Source organism: Cyanidioschyzon merolae, chromosome 20 (assembly GCF_000091205.1).
Source record: "Cyanidioschyzon merolae strain 10D DNA, chromosome 20, complete genome".
NCBI classification, from domain to species: Eukaryota; Rhodophyta; class Bangiophyceae; order Cyanidiales; family Cyanidiaceae; genus Cyanidioschyzon; species Cyanidioschyzon merolae.
The window spans coordinates 551,034-565,656 of NC_010146.1; the positions used below are offsets into that span (position 1 = coordinate 551,034).

The 14,623-nt window shown below is 56.5% G+C and overlaps 6 protein-coding genes across 6 annotated transcripts, besides 3 other annotated features; 4 read left to right on the forward strand and 2 right to left on the reverse strand.

Annotated features, from left to right (window-relative positions):
• Positions 1–471: 471 nt before the first annotated feature.
• On the forward strand, positions 472–1,569 carry CYME_CMT217C (Rab geranylgeranyltransferase, beta subunit; the record flags this gene model as incomplete). Its single annotated transcript, XM_005539185.1, has 1 exon — positions 472–1,569. The coding sequence occupies one exon, from the start codon at positions 472–474 to the stop codon at positions 1,567–1,569; it is 1,098 nt and encodes a 365-aa protein (XP_005539242.1).
• A 965-nt stretch (positions 1,570–2,534) lies between these two features.
• On the reverse strand, positions 2,535–3,491 carry CYME_CMT218C (temperature sensitive supressor Bem46; the record flags this gene model as incomplete). The annotated part of the gene is made up of 1 exon (XM_005539186.1): positions 2,535–3,491. The coding sequence occupies one exon, from the start codon at positions 3,489–3,491 to the stop codon at positions 2,535–2,537; it is 957 nt and encodes a 318-aa protein (XP_005539243.1).
• Positions 3,492–3,773: 282 nt separating this feature from the next.
• Positions 3,774–5,304: a sequence feature (possible transcribed region).
• Positions 5,305–5,482: 178 nt separating this feature from the next.
• On the forward strand, positions 5,483–6,694 carry CYME_CMT220C (chlorophyll a synthase; the record flags this gene model as incomplete). Its single annotated transcript, XM_005539187.1, has 1 exon — positions 5,483–6,694. One exon carries the CDS (start codon positions 5,483–5,485, stop codon positions 6,692–6,694), a length of 1,212 nt encoding a protein of 403 aa, XP_005539244.1.
• Positions 6,571–9,028: a sequence feature (possible transcribed region).
• On the forward strand, positions 8,268–10,547 carry CYME_CMT222C (unknown ring-finger protein; the record flags this gene model as incomplete). Its single annotated transcript, XM_005539188.1, has 2 exons — positions 8,268–9,356; positions 9,786–10,547. 2 exons carry the CDS (start codon positions 8,268–8,270, stop codon positions 10,545–10,547), a joined length of 1,851 nt encoding a protein of 616 aa, XP_005539245.1.
• Positions 10,548–11,082: 535 nt separating this feature from the next.
• Positions 11,083–12,570, reverse strand: CYME_CMT223C (similar to translation initiation factor IF-3; the record flags this gene model as incomplete). The annotated part of the gene is made up of 1 exon (XM_005539189.1): positions 11,083–12,570. One exon carries the CDS (start codon positions 12,568–12,570, stop codon positions 11,083–11,085), a length of 1,488 nt encoding a protein of 495 aa, XP_005539246.1.
• A 441-nt stretch (positions 12,571–13,011) lies between these two features.
• CYME_CMT224C (probable ubiquitin-specific protease) lies at positions 13,012–14,526 on the forward strand (the record flags this gene model as incomplete). Its single annotated transcript, XM_005539190.1, has 1 exon — positions 13,012–14,526. One exon carries the CDS (start codon positions 13,012–13,014, stop codon positions 14,524–14,526), a length of 1,515 nt encoding a protein of 504 aa, XP_005539247.1.
• Positions 14,468–14,623: part of a sequence feature (possible transcribed region) that runs on past the window's edge.

The following is a 14,623-nucleotide window of genomic DNA, read 5'->3' on the forward strand; positions in this document are numbered from 1 at the left end:
ATATCACCGACTCGAAAGACGATAGTGCTGCGGGATCGATGACCGAAAACCCAGCCGCCCAAATGTGCAAACCTGGTCGATTATTCGAACATGAACCTCACTCTTCCACTGCGACTTGAAAGCTGCATACGTCCCAGGTCACCGGACGAGTGCAGAGGTCGCATACTGTCGTACCAGAGACGCAAACTCGACAAGCCCAGGCGCCCTGCACATGCACTGTGGAACGCAACATCGCCAGAGCTCCAAACGTCAAACTTTAGCCATTTGCGTTCCTTTTACTGCTCAAGTTCGACACCACGGGGAACTCGTCGCCTAATCGGCACTCTGTTAGCGTTCGTCTATTGCACGTGAACTTGCCCTAGCGCAATAAACGGTCCCCGAGTGCGACCTTCGAAGCTCGGCTTGTGGGCAATGCGCTTGCTTGCTCCGATTGCACTGGAGTAGAGGCGGTACAACAGCTTCGTCGTGCCCATGACATCACCAGCGCTGCCGCTGCAGCTCCCGCGCTCCGAGCACATCGCTTTTTTGGGCCAGTACGTAAACCGGGACGTCAGGGCTTTGCCATCTACCTTTGAGCTTTGGGTCACGGAGCATAAGAAACTCTCTGCCGCCTACTGGACGGTCGTTGCACTAGCGCTGCTGGACGCCCTGGATCTGGTGCCACGCGAGCGTTTGCGAGACTGGGTGCTGGAGTGTCGAGACCCGTGTGGCGGGTTTGGCGGCGACGTTGGACAGGACCCGCATCTGCTCTATACGTTATCAGCGGTCCAGATCCTTTTCTTACTGGGAGAAGAGGCGCGCCTGGACCGGTCATCCATCATAGCATATGTGGCAAGCCTTCAGCAACCTGACGGATCTTTCGCAGGCGATACCTGGGGCGAGATCGACACCCGCTTCTGCTTCTGTGCGGCGCTTACGCTCGCCATACTTGGTGTTCCATTGCAACAACGCGAGCATTCTCGGAATTCTCCAGAAAAGACGAACGAAATCGAACGTCCCATTCGCACCGATGCCCTAGTAGACTACATCATGCGATGCGAAAACGATGACGGAGGCTTTGGTGTTATCCCCGGCGCAGAATCCCATGCTGGTCAGGTTTTCTGCTGTGTCGGCACGCTGGCGTTGTGTGGAGCTCTCTATCGGCTTCGAGACGGCGGCAATAGGCTGGCTCGTTGGCTCGCGTATCGCCAACTTCGAAACGGAGGTTTCAATGGTCGTCCCGATAAGTTACCGGACGTTTGCTACAGCTGGTGGGTACTGGCCTCGCTTAAAATCATCGCAAAGGACCATTGGATCTCTGCTGACGCTCTTGAGCGTTTCATCTTCTCCTGTCATGCGCAGAGAGAGAGTCAGAACACATACGCTGGCGGCATTGCAGACCGACCAGGTGACGAGCCGGATGTCTTCCATACCTTTTTTGGCCTGGCTGGTCTGTCGCTGCTCGAGAGGCAGCAGCTGATCGCCATTGATCCTGTCTACGCTCTTCCGTGTGCGCTTGTGAAACGCATTCATGCCGCCAACCCCAAAGCGGAACTCGTGGACACAACCGAAGGGGTGTCACAAGTTTGAATGCGATATCCATTTACGGATGAGAGACGTATCCTTCGCAGTTCCGATACACAATGCGCAAATCCTGGTGTGTGCTGGTGCTCGTGACACAGTGACCGGGAAAACAAGGACGCTTTTTTCACCAATTGGACAAGATTTTGCGGTGCGCCGTTAACTAACAACGTGCTTGTTGCATGTATGCACGGCTCGAGTTTCAGAAGCAACGGGATCACGTCTCTTTTCCTGCTAGCGCTCCCTGTCGTTGACTGTGCTCATCTTCTACGACAGCGCACAAGCGTTGCAGCGCTCAAAAAATTCATGGAAATACGCACGCGCAAACCAGAGCAATGCGCCCCCATCCTTTCTGTGGATATTAATGTATCTATTTTCACGTGCTCATCGAAGTCGTAACGTGTAGGAATTCGCCGATCCGACCAATAAATCAAATGCGCTTGCTGGTTGCTACCCCAGAGCGAGTCCCTGCCAGCGCAGCGCAGACACGCTTCATTACCGTTCGGTTCCGCGTTCGCGTACACCATGACATGGGCCATCATTCTGGTACGAGAGCGCGCAGCATCCACGAGGCCTGCCCCAGCCTCCCGGTCACTGGCACCGTGATTCAATCCCGCTAAGCCAGTCGCTTACGGATTCGCATACCAGCCTTGGGGCGGAGACGGTGCTCGAATGAGGAGAGCGACCTGCAACGCGCCCAGCGAGCGCACTACAGGCAAGCTCTTCGCACCCATACGTTGCCGCGTTCGCACGAGTGTGCCTCGGTGATCCGTACAAGGCAACAAAAGGCAGATGCGCTGGTGCGTCCTGATCATGGACCCGGGCTCGTGATCGCATTAGCAGCGCTCGCTCGATAGCGTCGATGCAACGCTCCTCAATACACTGATCGGCATCAAGCAGGCGGGGATCGCCCATTCGGTGCATCGATCCTACACCAGGAAGAAAATAGCGACAATGCGGGTGCGCTACTCGCCTCAGTCTGTCAGTGAGCGCAGTCCTCGGGTTTCCTGGATGAAATCGGCGATAGCCTGATAGTAACGCTCACCACCTCGATACCAAGTGTCATTATGTGTTCCATCAGGAATGTATACCATTCGAGCAAGCATGCAGGAACCCGCTCGAGCAGCGTTGTACAGAGCATCCATATGCGATGGAGGTACGAGTTCATCTTGCCGACCGCTGATAAACAGAATCGGAGACCGGATCTTGCCGACCAGGGCCAGGGAATTCCACGGGTTACGATTCAGTCGCTTGAGCCAGCGCAGGCCTCGTGGAAAAACCACGTCAATCATGTCGCCGATACAAGTAAATGTATTCTCCACGATGACGCCGCGGAGTTTGGAACCGTACTTGCGACCGAGCCAGAGCGCTACGGCACCGCCAATCGAACGCCCGAATACATAGAGGAGGTCGCTTTCGATCAGACGGGCTGACGGTACCCGACCTGCCGCTGTGGATGTTCCGCTATCATCCGCTGCGGCATGTTTTCCGGCGTTCAAACAGAACTCCATCGCTGCTGAAGCGTCGAGCTTGAAACCCTGCTCCGATGGCGTGCCAGACGACTCTCCATAGCCGCGATAGCTGACCATCAGAACATTGCACTGACATGTTGCGATTAGGTTGCGCACGTCTTGCAGGCGGTGTGACAGGTTGCCTGCGTTGCCGTGGAAGTAGATGATCGTAACCCGCGGCCTTTGACCTGTTTCACTTCGTACTGGAAACACAAGCCACGCATGAATTCGTGTACCGTCGACAGCTCGCAGCGCAACGTCCTCATACGCGAGACCCTCGAACTGGTCAGGGTACGCATCGTAGTGTCGTGAAGGTATCTGCGGCAGATAGAGAAGCTTCTCCTGCTTGAGGTACAGCGCGCCGCCCAGAAGCCCAACAGCACCGAGCGCTACACCTAGTATGGGCACGATCGCTGCCATTGCTCGCGAAGACACCGCACTGGTACCGCGTTATGCGTCCCCAAACGTTACAGGTCGAGAGCGTACGCCCGCACCTGAGAGCGCAGCCATTGGCTGCTCGTGAGAAGCCACCACGCATCGCGCTGGGCAGATCCAGTGCGGTGCCTCTTCTGGAGGTGTTGCTTCCCAGAAGCACGTTTTTGCCGTTATCGCGAAGTTAATGACGACAATGAATCAGTCTCGCGACTATGCGCGATACCGCAAGGCATTTGGAAATGGATAGCGCTTGCTTTCGGGAAACTGAGGGGGTTTTATCGCTGGTTGTCACCGGGTAGCGCACCGGAGTTGTCGTAGTGCGTATAACGTGGTGTGCAGGTGCCGGCTGCAGGTACGTGTCAAGAAGGAGCGCTGCAGCTGCTCCCTGCAAACTGCCTACTTTCGCCTGATGGTAGCGATTGAACGGTCATTTCCAGATTTTCACACCAAGTCTATCTTGCATCGGAAGCACGTAGGACAAGCACGTTTCGTATGCGCGTTGGAAACGTTCCGCACAATGCAACGCCGTGTCGAAGGTTGGGGCGTGCCGTCGGTTGCAGCGCGACTCTTGGAGGATCAAGTTACGTACCTGTTGGGGTAACGACTTCTGCTGTTGCGAGCATTTTCTCAACGTTTGCGTATCAAAGTGGCCTTGTGGAAGGAAGCATCGAGATCTAAAAGTTTGCGAATGCCTCCCGCTCGCAAGCACCCGGTGAACCTGCGCTGCATTGAGATGGTGCGTGCTCGTTCATGACGCGGTTGCTCCTGTTGACATGCACCCGGCAAAGCGTTTTCTTCTAAAATCCTTGCATATCCGTACTTCATCGAGAGACTCGTGTTTCCATCCATTTTAGGTCGTTCGTCTGCTGTGGAGCAGTTGGGATCCAATACCAGTGAAACCAGCACATTTTCAAGCATCTCTGGGCAAGATGCTGTCATCTCGGAGACCAAGCGCTTATGCACTCGAGCACGGACTCGTTTCCAAGCAGTTGGGACGCACAGCTGACGAAGGATACAGCGGGTCTCTGAAGTCATCGAAAGATCCAGGATTCCGTTCCTTGGAACCATAGGCGATCGTCGCATGAGCTGGGACGCAGCTCGAAACGTGGCTGTCGCTGCCAATGCCAGCTGTTGGACGCTTTCATGACGTGTGTACACAGCGACCGCAGTCCAGCTACGACCAGGCGAATGATGTACTAGTGTCTCTGGCGGTCTATGGAGTATCCATGAGGAAGACCGGGTTGCGCGCTGCCTACCTTTGCATGCTTTTGAACGCGTACACCGCAAGTTCAAGCCATCGACGCTGCACGATGAGAGGCATCCAGAGGCAAACTTGCGGTGCTGAACGGGCGAAGCCGGCACACGTCCGCGTGTCTGAGCGTAGGCACCGAGCGGCACGGCAGACGCTCAGGGCAGCTTCAACACCCGTGCTGTGTCTGCGTTTTCTAGCTCCTATTTCCGACAGGAAAACGCCACCGAGCATGCTGGATCCTTGACGCGATCCCGGTGACCACTAGAGTCCCGTCTCTTGTCACTGGCTGCAGCTACGCATCTTCAGGAGTCAACACCAAAGCATGGATCGCGCTTCAGGCGCAAACATTGCGGAATCCAGTGCGCTACGAACAACCGCAGTGCTTTCTGTGCAGAAACCCCAGCGGGTTGTACGCCACGCGATCGCTACGTACCTCAACGCCGATTACGCAGGTACCAGCAACAATGCCCATGATTTGATTCATCACGCATCCATAGTCAATGCACTGCCGCACTAGATGTGTTCTGAGTGCGTCTATGCACTCGTGCAGACGTCCAGCTGGATGCCCCATCGTGCATAGGCAAGTCTCCGGCGACACGTCGCTGCGGTCGGCGCTCGTCGACGGCCCTGCAGCGCACATCCAGCACCCACGATCCCGGCCTGGTACTGGTATCTGCAACGTCGTTGCGCTCAGCAGTTGGACTCTGTTTCTAGCAACTCGACAATGGTGACTCCGGGTTTCATCAGTAGTACAGTCGGTGCACGCGGTATGTCGTCGCGTTCCTGCAAAGCACTGGCGCTGAGCAGGATTCCTGTACTAGTTACCTGGCGGCGGACTCGGCTGAACGCTGCGAAGCACCGCGGTGGCTTGCGCCTCTCCCAAAAAGCCGACGACCAGGCTTCACCTTCGGAATCAAAGCAAAAGTCTGAACAGAGCGGTGCGTTAGATGGGAAACAGCAGACAACGGGTGTGAACGACTCGGAGCAGTCGCTTCGGCAACTGCTTGGGATGCGAGGCGCCAGCAAAGAAACGAACAAGTGGCGAATTCGCCTGCAGCTTATGAAGCCTATCACCTGGATTCCACTAGTCTGGGGAGTTGGCTGCGGTGCAGCTGCCTCCGGGCAATACCAATGGAACGATCCACAGGACATTGCAAAGCTATTGCTCTGCATGATCCTGTCGGGTCCGGTGTTGGCTGGCTTCACCCAGACGCTCAACGACTGGTTCGATCGCGAGATCGACGCTGTGAACGAGCCCTATCGGCCGATACCATCCGGAGCTATTTCCGAAGGTGAAGTCGTTGCGCAAATATGGGCGCTTCTCTTCGCCGGACTCGGCTTGGCATACGGTCTCGACCTGTGGCAGGGGCACCAGTTTCCCCGGGTGCTTGCTGTAGCGTTGTTTGGAACCTTCCTTGCATACATCTACTCAGCGCCGCCTCTGAAGCTGAAAAAGAACGGATGGCTAGGGAATTATGCACTCGGAGCATCGTATATTTCACTGCCGTGGTGGGCGGGCCAGTCGCTCTTCAGCGACAACCCGTTAGACTGGAAAATCATCGCACTAACGCTTCTCTATTCTTTTGCTGGGCTTGGCATAGCGGTTATTAATGATTTTAAATCCATCGAGGGTGACAGAAGACTGGGGCTAGCCAGCTTGCCCGTGATGTACGGTGTGGACACAGCCAAGTGGTTGAGTGTAGGCCTCATCGATATTTTCCAGGCGCTGGTAGCGGCCTACTTGGCGCTTGTTGGCGAGACGGGGTATGCACTAGCGCTCGTTGCGATGATTCTGCCGCAAGTGTACCTGCAGTGGAAAATATTTTTACCGGACCCGATGCAGAACGACGTCAAGTACCAGGGTGCTGCCCAGCCGTTTCTAGTTTTTGGGATTTTGATCACCGCGCTGGCGATTGGTCATCATGGACAATTGTAGAGTCGCTGGACGCAGCCCTGTGGAGACGGTCACACATGCGAGCACCGATAGCTGGCTGAGCGCTTCAGGAATAAGGAAATGTCCTGACGCTTCTCAACTGGATGCTGGTGGATAATGTTGTCGTGCTCACTGAGCTGCATCGCGTGCTCGAACGAAACACACGGGTTGCAATGCGCAGACGAACCGAAAGTTCTCGGCTATAGAATGCGTAATGAAGCGCGCTGCGGCAGGCACTTTGTTTCTCGGTGCAGTGAACACGGGTGAACCAGCTGTGAATCAACGGCCGTGTCCACGACAACACTCGTTGCACATTTGCTGCTCGCAACAAGCGCGAGCAGCTCGAATTGCGCATCAGCATGCCACTGCATCTTGAACGATTACCGGAACTGAGGCCGTGGTACATTGCCGTGCTGCATTGTTCTGGCCCAAAACGTACCCGTGCAGGGGTGAACCTCACAGACAGCCTGTTGGAACGCGCTGTGGACACGGAGATCTCGATGCTCGATGCTGCTTGCGGTACAAGGAATTGTACCCAAATGCTCTTTCCCCTCAGTTGGTCTCATCGAATAGACCGATAACGGTCTCTACGCAGAGAAATGCATCATCCTTGGAGCGGTATGGCCTGCTGCATTGCCGAGTAGGCGATTTCGAGCGAGCGAGGCCATCGCGACCCTGCTGGCAGTGCACACGAAAAGCGCTCACTTTCACCAACAGACAGGTAGGTAGCTTGAAAGGCAAGGAGGTCGCACTGCAGCAACCATTCCCCCTGATTGCCTGATTGATATCGCTTTGCGAGCCGGCAGCGCTCACTTTCACCAACAGACAGGTAGGTAGCTTGAAAGGCAAGGAGGTCGCACTGCAGCAACCATGCCCCCTGATTGCCTGATTGATATCGCCTTGCGAGCCGGCAGCGCTCACTTTCACCAACAGACAGGTAGGTAGCTTGAAAGGCAAGGAGGTCGCGCTGCAGCAACCATGCCCCCTGATTGCCTGAACGATATCGCCTCGTTAACCCGCTAGCCTGCCCGATAGAAACTGCACCTGCACAGTCACGCACGGTGCACCTCTCATGCCGTTCAGGCCGGCAGCGCTGACAAACACCACGCGCTCATCCGTAGATTTCTCCGGAAACCTTGCCCCGATATCCCTCGCAATAGTAGCGCCCGCGGTATGAACAAAAACCTCGTTCTCCGCGGTGACGACTCCAAGACGCCTTGCATCATCACCGCTACACTGGACGATGCGCGCTCCCATGCCGAAGCCACACCCAAGCTCGCTCGCTGGCCTCAAACAGCACCAACACCGCTACCAACACCACATTATGTCTCCAACTGCAAGTGCAGCAATGCAGCAGTAGCCCAGCTATATGGATGCATCCCAGGCGCCTAGACCGGCGATCCGCTACGCAACACGCTGCCTGGGCCTGTGTAGACGCTGCGGCGCTGGCGCTTCGCGAAACCAGACATACCCGCGCATACCGCTTCACACCGAAAACTTTTTGGTGCTTTTTGTTTTCGTATTGTTTCGTTGCTTGGAACGGTCCACGTACCTGCCGCACGAACTCAGCTCATTCATGGCCAAGCGGCCGCGTCCAAGTGCCTCACAAGAGGATCTCCAAGAAAGGGATGAAGCGATTGACGGGAAATTGTTGCGCTATCAAATAGCACAGCTTGGTGCTTCCTTGCAAGCTCGACAGGAGGAGCTGCAGAGGCTGCAGAGCCGGGTGGAAACCCTAGAGCGGGAACTGGCAGAGCATGATGTTGCGCAAAAGCCCGAGCTTCGGCCCGAATGGGAGCCTCTTGTCCAGGCTGCAGTGGCTGCGAGGAAGGTAGAGCGTCTCGAGCAGGACCTCGAGGACGCCCGCCAACAGCTCACGCAACAGCGGCGTCTTCTCGTTCGTTTAGAGTGCGGAGTCTCTGTTACCGGTACCAGCACTGCGACTGATCAAGCACCTGTTCCCAAGCCAGACTCGTCACCTGCTTCGGAGCAGTCGTCAGCGCCGGAACGCAACGATACGCTAGCGGGCACTGCGGCCGCAGAGGCGCCATCGTCGACCTCCGCTGGGCCTCAGCAAGTCGACACAAAGCAGGTATCCGTCCTACAGTCCCAGGTAAATGAACTGGAAACAAGGATTAGTCTTTTGGCAGAGGAACTCGCACAGGAGCGTGAACTCGCTCGAGCCGTTCGCGAACAACTCGAGAGCAGCGCGCGGGAGAAAGCGGAACTAGCGAGTGCACTCCAGGTCGCCCAGGAGCAGGCACAGAACCCAGAGCCAGAGGTTATTCGGGCGTCGGCCACCTACAAGAGCATGGAGGCCCATTTACTGATTCTTCTGCGGGCTGAACAGAAATGGAGTCAGGATCGGGAAGCGCTTGTCCGCGAACGCGATGAGCTCTTGATTCGCGCTAACCAGGAACAAACAGTCGAGAAGCGAGAGCTCCTTAGCGAGATCGAGAAGCTCAAAGCAAAAATAAATGAGAAGAACACGGAAACGGAATGGCTGAAGGAGAATGTAGCCAAACTACAGATGATGTACGAGGAGAAGAAAAAAGTCGCTGTTGATCCCGTGGTTCTAGACGAGACCAGCAGAGCTGTACGCCAACTGCAGGAACGGAACGCGGATCTCAGCACGAAATTACAGAGCATACGGACAGCCGAAGCGGTAAGTTTATACAGTTACTGACGTAGCGGAAAGCGCCTCGCGTTGCTTCTCCTGGATGCACGGGCGCTTTCATAGAGCTCGACTCCATTCAGTCAGTCAGTCAGTCAGTCAGTCTGACTGACTGTCTGTCTGTCAGTTTGTGTGCATGTGTTTGTATGCACATGACCAGCACCCATCGTTGACGTTCTTTGGCGAACACTGGCGTCATCTGGTGATATGCGAAGCCACAAGGCGACGCAAGCGATACGAGCGCCCGTACCGCCGTCGACGCCATGCAGCGGGTGCCGGTGACCACACGGGTATAGCGTTGCCGGCTGACTCGGGCCCAAGACTACCACACGCTTATCGAACCGAACAGAGCACTAACCGATTCTCATCAACCAGGATGTACAGAGCGCTTCTGAAGACGCATCGGAGTATTTGGCAGAGATCGAGACCTTGTCGTCCAGCTTGACCAAGGCGGAGGCCTCCATCGCACAACTCACGGAACGCCTTATCGAGAAAGAAGCAACCCTAGGCAAAGTGCTCGCGGAAAGGCTCAAATACATTCAGCAGCAACTGACGTTAAAGGAGCAGCTGAAAGTGGAAGCGAATCGCGCCGAGAAAGAACACGAGCTCTCGCAACAAATCAGCCATGCATTGACTGCAGCACGGAATCAGGTGTCCGAGCTGCAGAGCCAGTTGGAGAAAATGAGTAGCGAAATGCGTATTGTTCGCAAGCAAGCCGACATCGCCCGCCTCGGCGCCGAAAAGAGCGCGGCGGAAGCGTATACCCAGCGGCAGTTTGCCGAGTCCGCCCAATCGCAGGTAAGACGCCTCAGTGGAGAACTGGCTCAGCTTCGTGGTCAGATCGAACAGCAAACAGAGGCGCTGCGTGCTGCAGACGAAGCGAAAACGCGTAGCGAACGACGCGTGTCGCGGCTGGAGCACGAGCTCGAACTATTACGCAAGCGCAACGCTGCAACGAGCGCTAGCGATGTCGACTGGCAACACGAAATGATCGAAGATATGCGACGCAAGCTCTACTGCACCGTCTGCAAAGCTCAGGAGAAACAGGTTACACTGCTTCGCTGTTTTCACATGTTCTGTCGGGATTGCATTCAAACGAATATCGCGAATCGAAATCGCAAATGCCCGTTATGTGGCGAAAAATTCGGCACCGACGATGTGAAACCGATCTTTTTCGTCTGAGCGACTCGCGAATGCCAGGAGTACGGTTTGCTCCACGTAATGAGCGTCCACGCTTGCGAGCATGAATGTATGGATGTGTGTGCGGGCGTTCATATGCACGTGGCTTTTAACGAGATCATGTAGGTACGAGCGAGGATGTGTGGATTTGGCACAAGTCTCGCCAGGGCGCCTGGTACACCAGCACCACCAGCATCACATGAGCGATTGACGCCTGCAGCTGCCTCCTCTGCGCTGACCCTTAAACGATTCAAACGATTATCAAAGGGCGTACCTGCAGCGCATTCGAATGATTTCCAAGGGCAAACACCCGACGCGTCTGCTACGTGTTTTGGACACGAGCTCGCCTTTGCTCCTGGTCACCATTCATCGGATGCGAGATTTGCCAGATACTGCCGATGCAGCAGTCCTCCAGGTAGATGCGTTAAAGACGCGGTACCATGCAGCCTCCGAGGCAGCGGCGACGACGTGGTATTCGGGCGCTCGTCCAACAACTGTTGGGATTCAGCTGCGTTGGGCTACTCGGGCAAGGGCGCACTCACCCGCGCTCAGCTTCCGACTGACGCTGCTCCTGTTGTTGTTGTTGTTGTTGTTGCTGCTGCTGCGACCTCGATAGCGGATGCATCACAAAGTCCAGCGTCCGTCGCGTCACTGGCGCTGAGGGCGATGCATCCGCAATGCCTGGTGCGCTGCTGCCCAGCGCCCCGGGTTGGGTTTCAGGCTCCGTCTCAACGCCTGACTCGAAGAAACTCCCCGGTTGTATCTGACCAATGTCAGCGAGTGCGTCGCGGGCCTGCACCAACAGCGTCTCTGCTTCCTGTTGCTTCCGTCCGTGTCCGCGGCGGAAGAGGATATACACCCGCACACGCAAGCCGCGCATGAGGAACTCGCGAGCGCGGCGCATTTTCAGCGCAAAGTCGTGACTCTGTGTCACTGGCGAGAGACGAATCTCCTTGGTGACTTGTTGGCGTGTTTTCCGTGCTGCTTTCACCATATTCCGCTTGGCTTTGGCGGATCTCGTCGATAGTACGTCACGTGCGGACGTAACGAGTCGACAGACCGGCAAAGGGCGTGCTTTGGGCGCCACTTCGACCAGATCGAGTCCACGGCTCGATGCCTTCTGCAGCGCATCTGCCACAGAGAAGGTGCCCAGTGCCTCACCGTTGGTATCCACAAGCAGACACTGCATCGTAGAGGGAATTTCATCGTTCACACGAAGACGTGCTTTCTCTACCATGCGGGGCTTGACCTGCGATGCAGCCGCAACTACAAAGCTTCTCCGGGCCGTCGATGCAACCTCCACTGCAACTAGGCTTGCGCAGCTCGCCTTGCTGTACTTTGCTGCAGTCGCTGTTACACCGTACAATGCCGACTGCACATGTCCAAGCACCCGGGTGTAACCAGTGTCTGCAGCAGCTCCCGGCAGTCGACGGCTTTGTGTGCTAGTCCGGGACAGCGTCTCGTGCGAGAAGCGCATGCCAAACGCATCCCTACGAGGCATGTATCCGTGGTTGTCGTTCCAGCGGGTTACGGAGCGTCGTATCCAGCATGACAGGCGATGCAGTACACGAGCGGATTCTGGCATGAGAAGAGGGTCAAGGCGACAGCGCTGTTCTGGCGCTGACGTCTGCACACCCCGACTCGCGGTCTGTTCACGACGACGACGACGACTACTGTGAGGAGCAGGAGGAGAAGAAAAAGAAGTGATGCGCCTCATATGCAAGACGCTGCTCGCGGTGGACGCTTTGCACGCTGGTACAGCGTGTGCTCTACTGTACGCCGTTGCTGTCGCCACCCGAGTCGACGTCTCCGCTACGGGACCGAACGCCCGAATGAAGCCCAGATGCTGACAAAAGCGGTCCCAGCGGCACCGCTTTCGCCAAGACTCATACGTGAGAAGCGGTGTGCGCACCAGCGTCGCGGTACTCGCAGGGCAGCCTTCCTGGGCGAGGCCGTGTTGCGCGTGTGCCGACGCCAAGCCACGAAGCCAAACAGAACACCAGTCCCCGCTGTGTCTGGTGCGCATGAAACTCTCCTCGAGTCTTGAGTCCGGTACTCGTAGGTCACCCGTCGAAAGCAGCGCCGACCCACACAACAGCCAGCACCGGTGATGCGCACCCGTTGCCTGCCAGTCCCGCGTGAACGCAGTCGTACACCAGTGCTGCTCCGCTGACAAGCGCACACGCTCTGTAAACCTCGGGGCTTCCTCCACTGCACCTCGTGTAGCTCCTGGAGACGACGTTCGTGTTTCGTGCCAGCCAGCGAGCGCTGGCCTGCGACCAAGAAACGTCCAAGAAGCTCACCGTTCGCAGCAGCAGCAGCATCGCACGAGGAGGATGCGCAAGTCTCGTTTGGCGACCGCGACTGGTACGCCCTTTGTCTCTGCAACTGCCTGTCGCTGTCGTGCGTTGCCTGCAAGCGCTTTCGGAAACGCATCGAGTGGACAAGTCTGAGGTGTGGTGGCGGTATGGTCATCGTTCAGATAAAATGGAATAAACAGGTCTTCCCTACAGAGGTGTCTGAGGACGAGACGGCGCGTTCACTCATGGAGCGTTTACAGAAACTCACCGGGGTACCGTCCGAGCGCCTGACGCTGCTGGGCCTCAAGCGCGGGGCAGTGCGTGTCCACACTGCCGGTACGCTTGCTGCACTCGGCCTTCAGGACGGGTGTACGGTGATGCTGCTTGGAACGCCTGTGTCAGCGGGTGCGGCTGCTGTCAGCCAAGCGGTAGCGAATAGCCCGCTGTCGCCCGAGAAGGCTGGTGCTGGGGTCACAGGGACAACTGCCTCGGGTGCGTCTGCAACTCCCCCGCTGAAGCATGTGCGGCGGGGGCTTGCGAACCTCGGCAATAGCTGCTACGCGAACGCTACGATTCAGTGTTTATTGCAGGTGCCTGAGCTGCGCGACTACCTCAGATCTCGCGTTCAGAGCAGCGCTTCGTTGGCACCAGCGGTGACGACTGCTGACGCGGAGCACCGAGTTGTCATGGCGCTTGCAGCACTTGCAGAGACGCTTTCATCACCGAACGCAGTCCAAGGCTCGTCTGATAATCCCGAGCGCTTCTATCCACAGGTGGTCATGGCTGCTCTGCGGAGCGCGTATCCCCAGTTCGCACAACGTGACAATCACGGTATGTATATGCAGCAGGATGCGGAGGAGTGTCTTTCACAGATTCTCGGCGCTCTGGCGCGCATGGAGCCACCTACAACCGGAACAAATTGGGTAGATGCCACTTTCGGAACGCTGATTGCCTCAACCGACCGCTGTGACGAACCGAATGAAGTATCCACGGCGTGCACGCCCGTTGTCAGTCACGAGTGTTTACGACTGCTGCCGTGTCATATCAGCAAGCAGGTGAATCATCTGTCGGAGGGCATCCGCGAAGGCCTCGAAGGCTCCATCGAGCGATACGTGGACTCGCTGGGTCGAACCCTGAACTGGAAGCGGGAATCCCGAATCGAGCGGTTACCACCGTACCTCATTGTGCATTTCGTGCGTTTCTTCTGGAAACCGGTTGAGAAAGTGAAAGCCAAGGTTTTGCGCAAAGTCGTGTTTCCGCTGATACTCGATACGTTGCCATTCTGTACGGACAGCTTGCAGGATGCCCTCCGAGCAGCTCGAACGCCAACCGCCACGACAGAAGCAGACGCGGAGGGTGCCCTTCAAGACGCTCAGGTCGGTGGTAGCAGCAGCAGCAGCAGTAGCAGCAGTGGAAAACCCGACACACCGTCCGGACTGTATGAATTGTTTGCTGTGCTCACGCATCAAGGACGAACTGCGGACTCGGGCCATTACGTCGCATGGGTACGTGATCCCGAGCAACCCCTGGATCGCAGTGTTTGGCTCAAGTACGACGATGATCGTGTTGAGACTGTTACCGAGGACCAGATTCTTCGACTCTGTGGAGGCGGCGACTGGCACATGGCCTACATATGTTTTTATCGAATGAGGCCTGGACCAGGCACCAATGAAAAACGCTAGCATTTGTTTCAGCTAAATGAGCTTGATGGCGAAAGCAGCGCGGAAACGTGCACGTCAGTTGTGACTGCTTCTGAATCAAGCACCGATGAACGAGGAT